We start from the raw sequence: 12774 nt of genomic DNA, 5'->3' as shown, positions 1-12774 counted from the left end.
TCACTTCCTTACTCTTGTCTTCAATATGGCTGCTATAATTATACCAGTGAGGGCCACTGAGACATTGAGAGCACTCCGGAAGATGAATGGAGATGTGCTTGAGCCATAACTGCCTACTTCAGTACTACTTATGGGGAAAATCAAATCTTCACTTAAGCCATTGTAGTCAGATTTTTCTATTACTTGCAGCCAGAAGCATTCCTGACTGATACCGGAATTAGCCACACATGCAAGGGTATGGAGAGAGCAAGTCTGCCAGCACCATTTTTCCAACTGCATGTTCTCACTTCAGGTCTCTGTGTTACATCTTGATAATTCTTGCAATATTTCAAGATTTTCCCTCATTGTTATATTTGTTATGGTGATCTATGGTCAAGGATCTTTAATATCATTGTAATTGTTTTGGAGGGCACCACAAATTGTGCCCACATGAGACACTGAAGTTAATCAGTAAATGTTGTGTATGTTCTGACTGTTCCACCAACCAGCCATCCCTCCATCTCTGTCCCTTTCCACAGGCTTCCTTTTTTGAGATACGACAATATTGAAATCAGACGAATCAGTAAACCTACAAAGGTCTCCAAGCATTTAAGTGAAAGGAAGCGTTGCCTGTCTCTCACTTTAAGTCAAAAGCTAGAAATGGGTAAGCTTAGCAAGGAAGGCGTGGCTAAAGACAGGTAGACTGAAAGCTGGTCTCTTGCACCAGTTAGCCAACCAGTGAATGCAGTGGGAATGTCCTCAAAGGACATTAAAGTGTTACTCCAGTGAACATATGAATAATAAGAAAGCAAATCAGGCTTGTTGCTGATATGTCACAGTTTTAGTGATCTGGATAGAAGATGAGACCAACATTCCCTTCGGCCAAAAACAAATCCAGAGAAAGGCCCTAACCCTCTGCAGTTCTGTGAAGGCTGAGAGAGGTGAAGAAATAAGGAAAGAAGAATAAGGAAAGAAGCCATCTCCACAGTTGGAGATGTACAGGGCAAAGCAGCAAGTGCTGGTGAAGAAGCTGCAACACGTTGTCCGAAAGGTCTAGTGGAGATAGATGAAGAAGGGCGCTGCTCTCAACAGCAGGTTTTCAGTGTGGATGCAACAGTCTTATCTTGAAGAAGACACCATCTAGGACTTTCATAAAGTCCTAGGACTTTCTCTGTTGCATTAGAGAGATTTTATATCTGACTTCAAAGGACAGACTGGCTCTCTTATTATGGCCTTCAGCAGCCACCACCCTGATCAGTCAGTGGCCATCCACATCAAGGCCAGATCCTCCACCAGCAAGAAGATGATGACTTGCTGAAGGCTCATGACCATTAGCAATTTTTTAGCAATAAAGTATTTTTAAAGTATTTACATTCTTTTTGTTGGTTGGTTGGTACTGGGGATTGAACCCAGGGGCACTCAACCACTGAACCAGGTCCACATCCCTATTTTATTTTTTTTTATTTTTAGACAGCATCTTACCAAGTTGCTTAGGACCTCACCAAATTGCTAAAGCTGGCTTTGAACTTTCGATTCTTCTGCCTCAGCCTCCGGAGCCACTGGGATTTCAGGCATGTGCTACCATGCCTGGCTACATTGTTTTATACATAATGCTCTTGCATACTTAATACACTATACTATATGATAAACATGACTTTTATGCACACAAAAAAATTCACATGACTTGTTTCATTGTGATATTTGCTTTATCATAGTGGTCTAGAACCAAATCCATAATATCTTCAAAGTACACCTCTATTAGTTGTGTTCAGTCTTGTGTGAAGGATACTGTCTAATGAGCAATACTTCTGTGGTATTCTGACCTTCTCCTGTGCAAAGTGGAACAATGAGAAAAACGCTCAACCTGTTCTTTCTTAAAGATACCAATGCTATAACTTTGTTTACTGCTCTCCTCCTCATTTCTAATTTTATCATGTATACATTCCCTGATAATACTTCAGATTGCAATTTGACAATATTAGTATATATCCTTTTCTTTTTAAACAAATCATTAAGATTGCTTTTCCCCTGTGGTAATCTTCCTTATTCTGTTTTGTCTTTCTTGATAGCTACCTGCTCCTTTTTAACTGACTTTTTCTTTTCCCCTTATAAATATTTTTGGGCTTTGTTTTGTTGGGGTATGGTATTTGTTTGTTTGTTTGTTTGTTTAGAATTTGCTTTTAGGGAGACAGTAAGGTAAGACAGTCTTACTGTCATGGAAAAAATATTCTGGATGAAAGTCAAGGATCCTTAAGAGAGAGAGCTCAGTGGAATAGTTGGAACTTACACCTAAGTCCATGAATTATCATTAAGTCTCTGATTTTCAAACAACTATGTACTTTAATTCTTGTTTTTAAAGAATCTAAACTAGTTGGATTCTTAAAAATTTTACCCCTCATTTTTTTCCAGAACCTTCAGCTACTTGGAGCTACAGCTATTGAGGATAAATTACAAGATCAAGTGCCTGAAACCATAGAAACTCTGATGAAAGCAGATATCAAAATCTGGATCCTCACGGGGGACAAGCAAGAAACTGCCATTAATATTGGTAATTCACTTAATTCAGGTGCTTTTTAACAGATAGATATATTTTAGAAGGTGTGTTTGAGATGTTTCAATATTTGAAAGAGTTGATATATCAAGATTCCAAATTTATATTCTTAGACCTTCCTATTTGTTTGCTTAGAGCTTCAATACTGCCATTAACATTGCAGTGGTTTTATATGCAACCAAAATTGAGCTCTCACAACCTCATATACCCTCTCTCACCTTTGCATCCTGCCTCCTCATGTGGCATTCGTGAGGGACACATGCTGATAATACTTCTGTAGTTGTCTGTGAGGGTCTAGGGATTAGATTTGTGGCGTGCTTGTGTACTGACGCTTGTTTATGTGACCAAATGTTTCTGAGATAGGAAGTAAGAAAGTTGCTAGTTTGTATTCTTCCTACAGTCAATTCAAATTATTTTGGAAAATAAAAAAGTTTGTATTAGCTCAAGCTGCCATAACAGAATATCTTATATAGGGTGACTTAAACAATAGAAACTGATTTTTCTGGAGACTGGAAATGCAAGAGCAGAGTGCCCAGGGTTGGTTTCTGGTGAGGCCTCTCTTCCTGGCTTACAGGTAGCTGCCTTCTCATGTCCTCATGTAGCCTTTGCTCTGTGCACATGCACCACTTGTATCTTTTTCTTGTAAGGACACCGGTTCTGTTGCATTAGAGCCCTGTCTTAGTCTCTTTGCATGGCCAAAAAAAAAAAAAAAAAAAAATGCCCTCAGTCTAATAACTTGTAAAGAGAATAAATTTACATCTCACAGTTCTGGAGCAGAGGTCAAGGCACCACCAGATTCAGTATCAGATGAGGACACACTTTCTGATTTACAGATGGCATCTTCTGTGTCCTCACCTGGTAGAAGGGGCAAGGAAGTTTCGGAGGCCTCTTTTATAAAGGCATTAATCCATTTATAGGGGTAGAGCCATGCCAACAGCCCACCTCCTACTACCATCACACTGGTAATGAGCTTCAGTATTGAATTTTGGGGAGACAAATATTCAGACCATAGCAGGCCCCACACCATGACTCCTTTAGCCTTAATTACCTTTTTAAAGGTCCTGTGTACAAATAGTTACATTGTGGGTTAAGGTTTCAGCATAGGAATTTCAGGGCTGAGAGAAAAATTCAGTTCATAACAAAGGTCTTACTAAGAAGAAAGTTAATATTTGGTATTAGAAGCCTATAGTACCAGTACTACACCAAAAGAAACACCTTTTTTCCCCAAATTCAGTAATAGTAGGTAGCCTGAGCACTGTAAATCTTTGTATAGATTTAACCTCTTATTATTAGTCATATACATTATGTACAGAAATCCTCCAAAGTTACAGAAAACAGGACTGAAGTGTTCACATCATGAAACCACAATTTTGGAAAGTCATTTTTAAGTATTCTCTAAAATACACTTAGCTCATATTCCTTTTGAAAATATTAGCAGTCAGCCTGAAGTATCCTATAGATCGAAAACTCTATACAAAGTTATAGTAAATTAATGTTACTAATAGAATATTATTTATTTTAGGAGAAAAAAGCATACAAATTTATTAACATACATGGGGGAAATTACAGAAGTTTGAATACCCTGAAAATTAATTTTTATTTTAAAAAAATCAACAAATTATGTAGTAGAATGTTAAATTTACAAGCCACACAGTTGTTAATTTTGATCATAAAAATTATCACTGGTGTTTAGAGAAAAAATGAAAAGAAGATGTCTGAGAAGGGAATTATGATAAAATGCAAGATGGGTCAAGAATTGGAAGACCTGAAAACACAGGGTAAAACTTAAGACAACAGATGGAGAAAATATGGTGAAGAGTGAGATGTGAGGAAAGGAGGCACTCAGGAGTCGCAGCGTAGGGTGTGTAGTCACTGTGGGTGATCTAGGAAAGGGAGGAGGGTAGTAATTTCTGGCAATGTTTAGCTTCTAGAATCTTGTGCCATGATTGATTCTAGAAAAAGAGACGAGTTTCATTCAGCAAATGGCTGTGGTGTCCACAGTGCCGGGTTCCAGTGAAGTGCAGGAAACAAGAAGCCAACTCTCTGCCCTTGTGGAAATCAGGTCCTAGTCAGGGAAATAGACAAAGTAAATGAAAAAAAAAAAAAAAAAAAAGCACAGAGTATATTGGATTTCAGTGATTGGTATTACACACACACACACACACACACACACACACACAGTGATAGGGCATCACCCAAAGGAATTCATTGTTAAGTAGGAAGGTCAGGAAGAATTCAAGGTGACATTTGAGAAATTACCTGAGAGAGGAAGGGAGCTTGTCATGGGATGATCAGAGGAAAACTGCTTTCTGTTGTAGAAAGAGCACAGGAGCAGAGCGGGCACGGCAGAGAAGGGTGGGATGGGGCTGCTTAGGGCCTTGTAAGGACTTTGCACTCACTCCAAGTGAACAGGGAAAACACGGGCTGGTTCTCAGCAGAGACAGACATGATCTGACTTCTCTGTGAGGAAAACAGTCACTCTGGCTGCTGGGCCAAGAGGGGGCTGGACTGAGAGGGGAGGCGGTGTGGAAACAGGAGACCAGGGGAGAATCTACTGCATTGAACCAGGGGAATCGCGGTGGTGGCCTAAACTGGTGGCAACATGAGGAGTGGCTGGCTTCTTGATGTGTTTCAAAGGTAGAGCCAGGAGGATTGACTGGTAGATTTCACATAGGGTTTGAGAGAAGGAAAGTAATCAGGGGTGATGACAACACTTTTGGCCTTAGCAACTGAACAATGGTTTTGCCATTAACCAAAATGAGGAAGATAAGTAAGGCAGGTTTTGAGGGGCAAGAGGGGTGCCAGCAGCCTGGGTTTTGCATATACTAAGTGTGAGTTGTCTACTTTGTACCCAAGTGTCTGCTGTTAGGAAGAACTTGGTTATGAGACCCTGGAGGTCAGGAGAGAAGTCTGAGTGGAAAGTAAGAATTTCAGATTGATAAACATTTAAGACTAGAAGTTCAGCTCAGTGGTAGAGCATCTACTTATCATATGTGAGGCCCTGGGTTCTATCCCCAGCATCACAGAAAAATAAATAGGAGAGAGAGAGATCCAGAAGAGTAAACACTTAAGTTGCATTTAAACTCATGAGATAGAATGGAATCACAAAGGGATTCCATTTATTATCTTTTTAATATGAAAGCAGGTTTGCCTGTTTTTCTGCAGCCACATTCAGCTATAGTAACTGGTACAGAATAGGATTTAACAAAGTGGTGATTTTGCCATGTAGAGGGTACAGCAGAACAAGCGAGGGCAGGCAAGGAAAGAATATCATGACTGCTCAGGGCAGGGAGATGGTGGGGTTCAGTGGATCAAGAAAGAGTCAGCCTACCCTCCTCTGCCCATCCTCTATCAACAGCCATCATTTGCTCTTTGTGTTGGTCATCAGGACAAGACACTGAGAATCCTTACCAGTCTCTTTCCTTATTGTTTATTAAAACAGCCTCAAAAGATGTCCTTATATTATATCCATCCTATAGCATGTGAGAGCATTTCATTTTCAATATCCTGTAAGCCTGGAAACAGCTTATTGCCACCATCATTTTTAATAAACTCCTCCTTAAATGTTTCAATAGTATTATTATTTTAATATCTTCTCTTTCATAAAATTAATTGTATTTGTAATTATGTTTGTTCTGTTTGTACATAGGACATTCCTGCAAACTCTTAAAGAAGAACATGGGAATGATTGTTATAAATGAAGGCTCTCTTGATGTAAGTGAAATTCTTTAAAAAAAAAAAACTCTTTTACTAACTTAATCACCTTGTAGTATTTTATTTTATTCAGTTAGCTATATTTTATTTTCCCAAGGCTAACAGATACCCTATCATTGTTGTTCTGCTTTAATATAGTTTTGAATAACATTGATTAAATTGATATACATCTTGGAATTGTATTAACTATAGAAATTGCTAAATAATTTTCTTAAGGTTATAAGACAGAAAAGGCGCTTTATAAAAACATTGTTGGGAAGTTCCTGACGGACTGTAACTTGTTCATATCTGAGTATTGTATTTTGTGTATCAAGCATTTTATGTCCGTTTTAACATCCAGTGCTAATATACGTTTTGCTTCTTTTAGAAAATTGTGAATGTTATTTAACAACACAAAATAATCATTACTGATAAGTTTTGTTTTGATGTGTGTGTTATGTCCTAACTTCTAGGGTAAAATGTAAATTCCTCATATGTATTTTTTCATGGCTTTGATCACCTGATGTCATATTTAGAAAAGAAATAAAGATTATTAGGAGTAGGATATAAAGTATAAGTTCACAAAATAATATGTAGGTCATATGACCTGAAAATATTTTCAAGTTAGGGTGAATATTTGTAATTTAAGGTGGAAGACAGAACAGGAAAGGTGATGATTATACAGCTGCTTGAAATAGTCACTGTGACGCAGAGCCAAGTGGAGAAAACCTGATAATTAGGCATGTTGGTGAAGCTGAGAGGCCAGCTAGGTAGGAGCCACGGTGAGGAGGTGATTGAGGAGGGAGATGTTTAGAAGGTGGCTGCAGAGCAGAGACTGTGTGTAAGCATTTTCTCACTTCAGATTTTTACCTTGAAATGATGGTCTCTTACTCATCCTTCAAACAATCCTCTGGTAATTTTCTCTTTCTCATGAAATCTTTGAGCAACTTGTCATTTAAAGATTAGCGTATGATTTTGCAATTATGTGAGCTGTTTATGCCTTTAATTATTGAACAAGTAGTTTTGGCGAACCAAACTTTAATCCTATTTTAAAACATAAACTCAAAAAATTCATCAATGGGAGCTAATCTGTCTTTCTTATACATTTAGTTGTCCCTCTGCTAGGCACTAAGAATGTACCCCTAAATTGTTGTGCCATGAGCTCTGACCCCTTTAACTTAACAGTTAAATGTGTCTCCATCATCCACATCTTGTGTGTTAATTATTATAGCTGAGTTATTATTACCTTGTGAAAAATTATGAGTAAGAGGACCATGCTCTCATAAGCTTACACAATAAGTGAAATGGCATATATACAAATAACAGTACAAATCAGATATATAAATAAGGTAGATAGTTCACTATGGGGATATTGTGAAGCACGGTGTATTTATAAAGAAAGTGACATCTAGTTAGAAAGAGGTGTGTAATGGAAGAGTGGAAAGTATTTGAAACATGAAAATTCTCACAAGTAAGTTCAAGGCCTATTTGGGGCTTGAGAAGAAAAACAAATTTGAATGCAAGGTTATAATTCTTCAAATATTCTTATTTTGCTTCTTTTTAAAAATTGTGGAAGTTATTAAATAGCACAAAATAACCATTTCTGATAAGTTTTGTTATCCTCAAATATTCTTATTTGAAGAATTATAAGCCATAATGTAAAAATTAAGTTACAGAACAGGAAAAGTACAGATGTTAGAAAGTGAATCTGCACCTTTGCATCTGATCTGCCGGTTTATCTCCCTGGGACAGGCCCCTACTTTCAGATTCTGGAGTTACTCTCAGGAGTGTATGTCAATATACAGACCTTCTGTTGTTAAAACAAGTCATAGCACATTATATACAACACGTTTTATGTACTTTGCTTTTCTCACTTACTATACCTTAGCAAATGTTCTGCAATAGATGTTTGAAGCTATCTAATTTGTTTTAACATGGCATGGTATTTAAAAGGTATCTATAAGTAAATGATAGAGCTAAAACTGAAAAGATGATCTCAGGCCATCTGTGGTAGCCTGGGCCAGGTTAGGGAATGTGCCTGCATAGGAAGAGAGAACCTTCATCAGCTCTGTGCTGAAGAAATATGAGAGACTGTACATAGGCAGCCTTGGAAGAGCAGCAGGCATGGAGTACAGGCAAGGGGCCAGGAGAAGAGTTTAGGTCACCTTGGAGTAGGATTGGTGGCACCAGTACCAGCGATGTGGTGTGAGAAAAATTGGGATGTATGCCATCTGGCCCCTGAAGGAGGAGTCAACAAGGATGTTTCTGGAAGTCCCATTTGGTCAGAGTACTGTTAAAATTGCAATGGAAATAATTCCCACCACCCTTGGTGGTGGTTACTCTTTTTTTTTTTTTTAAACACAATGCCTTTATTGGTTTTTTATTTTAATGTGGTGCCAGGGATCAAACCCAGTGCCTCACGCATGCTAAGCAAGCACTGTACCACTGAGCCACAACCCCAGTCCCATGGTTATGCTTTGGTGGGTAACATGGTTACATGTTTTCTTACAGTCAAAATAAATCAGAGATAGGATCATGATGCAAAAGCAGGACAAGCCATGGCTGGTCTGACAGGGGACCCTTTTCATCTGGATCTAGGCTCCCACCTATGTAGAGTGTGGCAGCATGGCTGCTTTTCTTTTATTCTGTTCCGTCATTTTTTTCCATTCCTTGGATAAATATTCTTTTGAGTGTTTTAAGTATCAAGTAAATAATAATCTCAAGGAAAAAAGAAAAGCAAAATACCAAAAAAATATTCATTGTAGTGCATCAGAGTAGAGTCACAACAGTGGCATTTATTTTCATTTTGAAGTTTCTAAGTTGGTAGCACAAAATTAACAAACACCTCAGGGTACTCGCACTGCCTATTTCTACTGGAGCAGATGTAGTTAAAAGTGTCAGGTAGATAACACAGTGTAGGTGCTATTGTATCTGTCTGTTCAGCTTTAGCCTCTGTCTCAGCGTCCAGAAAACTATCTCATGTGTAAGAATTATGCTATTAATATTTGAGAAGCAAGTTACTGCATAATTGTTAAGAATTCCATTTTTTTAATTGGTGAATTCCATTATTTTTAAAAGTCATGTATCAGTTTTAACTTTGGTAGTACTTCATAATATCTGATGTTTTAAAAGTAGGATAGTTAAGAATCTCCTTATCCATTCAAGTGGCAGGTTGGGGCAGGAGGCAGACTGTATGAATGAATTAGCACTAATTTGTCCAGCTCCTACCCGCCAAGCATTCTGCACCACTGTCTGGGGAAGGCTTTCTCCCAGGGAGTTAAGTGGTGACTACAAATCCGGCTGTTTAGGGTCAGACCTGCTGGGGTGCACTCATTTGTTTCTCAGCAGGAAAGGAAACATCACTTTGCATAGCGACTTCCTATCTTGTGTCATAAAATCCATGGCTGAGGTTTCAGGCAAATCATGTGAAATTCTAGGATGCCCGTAGGAACATCATTATTTGTTTTTCATTGCCACAGAAAAGAAAAACATCCTATCTATGTTTAAATTGTACTGATAGATAATAAGAGGAAATAGGATTATCACTGCATGAGCATAAAGAATAATTAACAAGTAATAAACTTAGGAACATAACATCTTAGGAAATGAATTGTGAGTGTGTGTTTTGTCAAGTGACAATTTTAACGAGCACACTCAAATTATTCTCTGAAACAGCCTAGTGGTTGAGAGCACAGTTCTGTCCCAGACTAACTGTGCAAGTTGAAAAAGCTTCTGTGAGCCAAGTTTTGCTGCCTTTAGAGAGAACATCACGTTTGGCATAGGATTAGTATGGTTAGCCCAATACATAGCCCATGTGAAAAGGAGATGTTATGAAATTTTGTAGAAAGAACAGTATTCCTATTGCTTGTAACTTGTTTTGCATGATGATTATCTTTGTTATAAAAACTATTTTTCCAAGTTTTAATTTTTTCCTAAAGGAACAAATTATAACTGTAGATTCTCTTTTACATAAGTGATACATATTACTATGAACTATTCAAATTTTCTGCAAAATGTTATTCCTACTACTGTTAAAATTGAACAGATCAATCTCTTTCTCTTATATTAAACTTTTACAAAGTATTATATTCAAGGATCTTGAAATTTCACATAGAAATCTGTTTCTTCTAGTGATTCTATTAACAGAGATCATCGTCTCCCAAAATATAGATCATCATCAAAAAAAAAAAAAATGCTACTGGGCTTTCTTTCTTTTGGGGTTTCAGCATGGTTGTTGTGCTGGGGGTAGGGGGCGGGAGTAGCTCTTCCGATGTTTTTTAAATCTTTTAAGTAAATGCATTGAACCAAACTATAGTTGAAGATACAAACAGAAGGAGAGTCTTACTCTGCAGACCTAATAGGGAAACTTGAAAGGTTTGCCTGCCTCCATTTACTCCCAACTACTATCATTGTAAGAGCAGTGCCTCCTCCTTAGACAGTAGACTGTCTAAGGACAGGCTCTTATAAAATGCCCATCATCAAAAGAGTTTCTCAAGCAAAAAGCTTGATTCTTTTTTTTAATTTAGAAAAGAATTTCATAGGTAAAGCTCATCTAAAGTTGATCAGAATTTTCAATAACTATTTCATTTGGGTAATTTGTATAATTTGTTGTATACTATTTGAGCCTCTTTAATAGGAGTTCTGATTATGCTCTTCATATAAGACATTTCCATAAGCATCTGCAAAGACAAGAATTCCAGATTGCTGGCTTGAAGAACATTTTTATACTTCCTCCCTGACTCCACAGCAAAGCTCAGGAAATAGCCCACAAACCTCTCAGAAGCCCCTTCTACTGAATAACCTGTATCTAAGGCATCCCTTTTGCGTCTTTGAGTCATATCTTTGAGTTTGTCATGAAATAATTCCTTCAAAGTCTGTCAAAACTGGAAACATCTAAACTGTGAGCTAAGAACTGGAGAATTTGATACTATGACCCAATTTCTAATTCACTAAAACAGTTCTGGAAGGATTGGGTTTATGATATACTAAGAAATATAGTTTTAATACTATACAAGAGCCTCATAGCATACCAACTCTGTGAATCCCTGGAAATACTTTCAGGCAACTCAAAATCATACTCTTTCATCTTGGTCTGATCAAAGTTTCTACATGATAGAAAAATGATGGAGGTTTGTTTCATTGAGATAGCTCACCACCATGTCATCTGTCAAGCCCAGAGTGTGAAGGATTATCATTTATTATGCTACTCACTGTATGACATAAAGGAATAAATAGATGTCTCCTAGGTACCAAAACCATCTTTCTTGATGTACCCTTAACATAAGACTCACCTTCTAGCATCTCTTTTGTAGAGGGAGCTGTGGAATCTGGTAAAGCTAGAACTTAAATCCATTCTTGCTGTTGTTCCCCCGCCTTTCTGCTGCCAGACTTTCCTGAGAGGTGCAGGGGGAGCAGCCACCACACTTCCTGGGAGAAGCCAAGTATCATTGACCCTACAGAAAAATACAGCTTTCTGACCTCCTATGAAAAGTGAACTCTGACCCCTCTGCAGGATTCTGTGCATGGCTGTTCCGGTCCTAACTAACAAAACCAAGAGCTTATGTGTCTTAAGTGCTTTCTATTTTGGACCTGGTGCTGGATTAAAGCCTTGACACCTGAAAATGTTAGTAGACAGATATAATTATGCCTCAAAATAGGAATCTAGAAAGAGTTTCCTAATCAAAAAGACAGCTAAGCAGCACTGGGGAATGTAGCTAAGTCATTTGATTCTGGAATATAATATAAAAATAACTTTTTCTTACCCTCAGCTGCTACATTTGAAAAATAAGAGTAATGAAAATATTCATTTCCTAGGAATGATCTGAGGGCTAAAGAAGACAGTACTCCTGTTTAATGCTTAGAAATAGTTGACAGGCATGTAGTAAGCACTCAAGAAATATTGACTGTGGTCATGATCCTCATCATTACTATTTCTTCTAGCACTATTATTCCTGGGAGAGGAGAGTTCTTCATTTCCATCTGCTGTAAGAGATAACTTTAAACAGCTGCTTTGCTCTTAAATTACTTAAATTTCTCTACTTAATTTAAGAATATGGCCCCAAACTAGCTGTAGGTTTGATTATGGATACCAGTGTTTCCCCTCCCTCATATATTTTTTTCAGAAAATGAATTGTTGGCCACATTGGATATTACATTAACAAGCATTAAAATACAATTTTTTCAACACCAGAGTAAAAGCAAACCCTTTATGGAATGACTATTCTTTTCTAGCTGTATTTGACTTTCTAATAGCATGTAAGTTTTGACTATAACTTACAGCACATTCAGGACATAAATGCTGAAGTTGTCATCTGTACCCTTTTAAGCTCAACTTGTATATATTATGCAGACAAACCTCACTGTTTTGGGAACTAGCCACTGGTGAATGGCTTCTGAAAGAAATCCAGAATAAGCAAGTTATTGACTTGACTCCAGAAAAGAAGTGGGGTGAGGGGGGAATGTGGGCTACTTCAGGTTTTATTTTGATATGTCCCCTGAGTCTGATACAATACATTTTGTATTGCTTTGACAAATAGTTTAGGCAGGTTTTA

The 12774-nt window shown here is 37.7% G+C and overlaps 1 protein-coding gene across 3 annotated transcripts in view; it reads left to right on the top strand.

The window, feature by feature from the left end:
* Atp8a1 (ATPase phospholipid transporting 8A1) overlaps nt 1-12774 on the top strand; it is a 210706-nt gene that overhangs the window by 121837 nt on the left and 76095 nt on the right. For all 3 annotated transcript variants that reach the window (XM_071614255.1, XM_027938452.2, XM_071614256.1), the window contains 2 exons: nt 2389-2527; nt 6180-6244. In XM_071614255.1, the coding sequence (XP_071470356.1) occupies nt 2389-2527; nt 6180-6244 (204 nt within the window). The remainder of the gene's footprint in view (nt 1-2388; nt 2528-6179; nt 6245-12774) is intronic.

Source organism: Marmota flaviventris, chromosome 7 (genome assembly GCF_047511675.1).
Source record: "Marmota flaviventris isolate mMarFla1 chromosome 7, mMarFla1.hap1, whole genome shotgun sequence".
Lineage (NCBI taxonomy): Eukaryota > Metazoa > Chordata > Mammalia > Rodentia > Sciuridae > Marmota > Marmota flaviventris.
The sequence above is the reverse complement of the archived record's forward strand: the minus strand, read 5'-3'. Positions and strand labels throughout refer to the sequence as shown.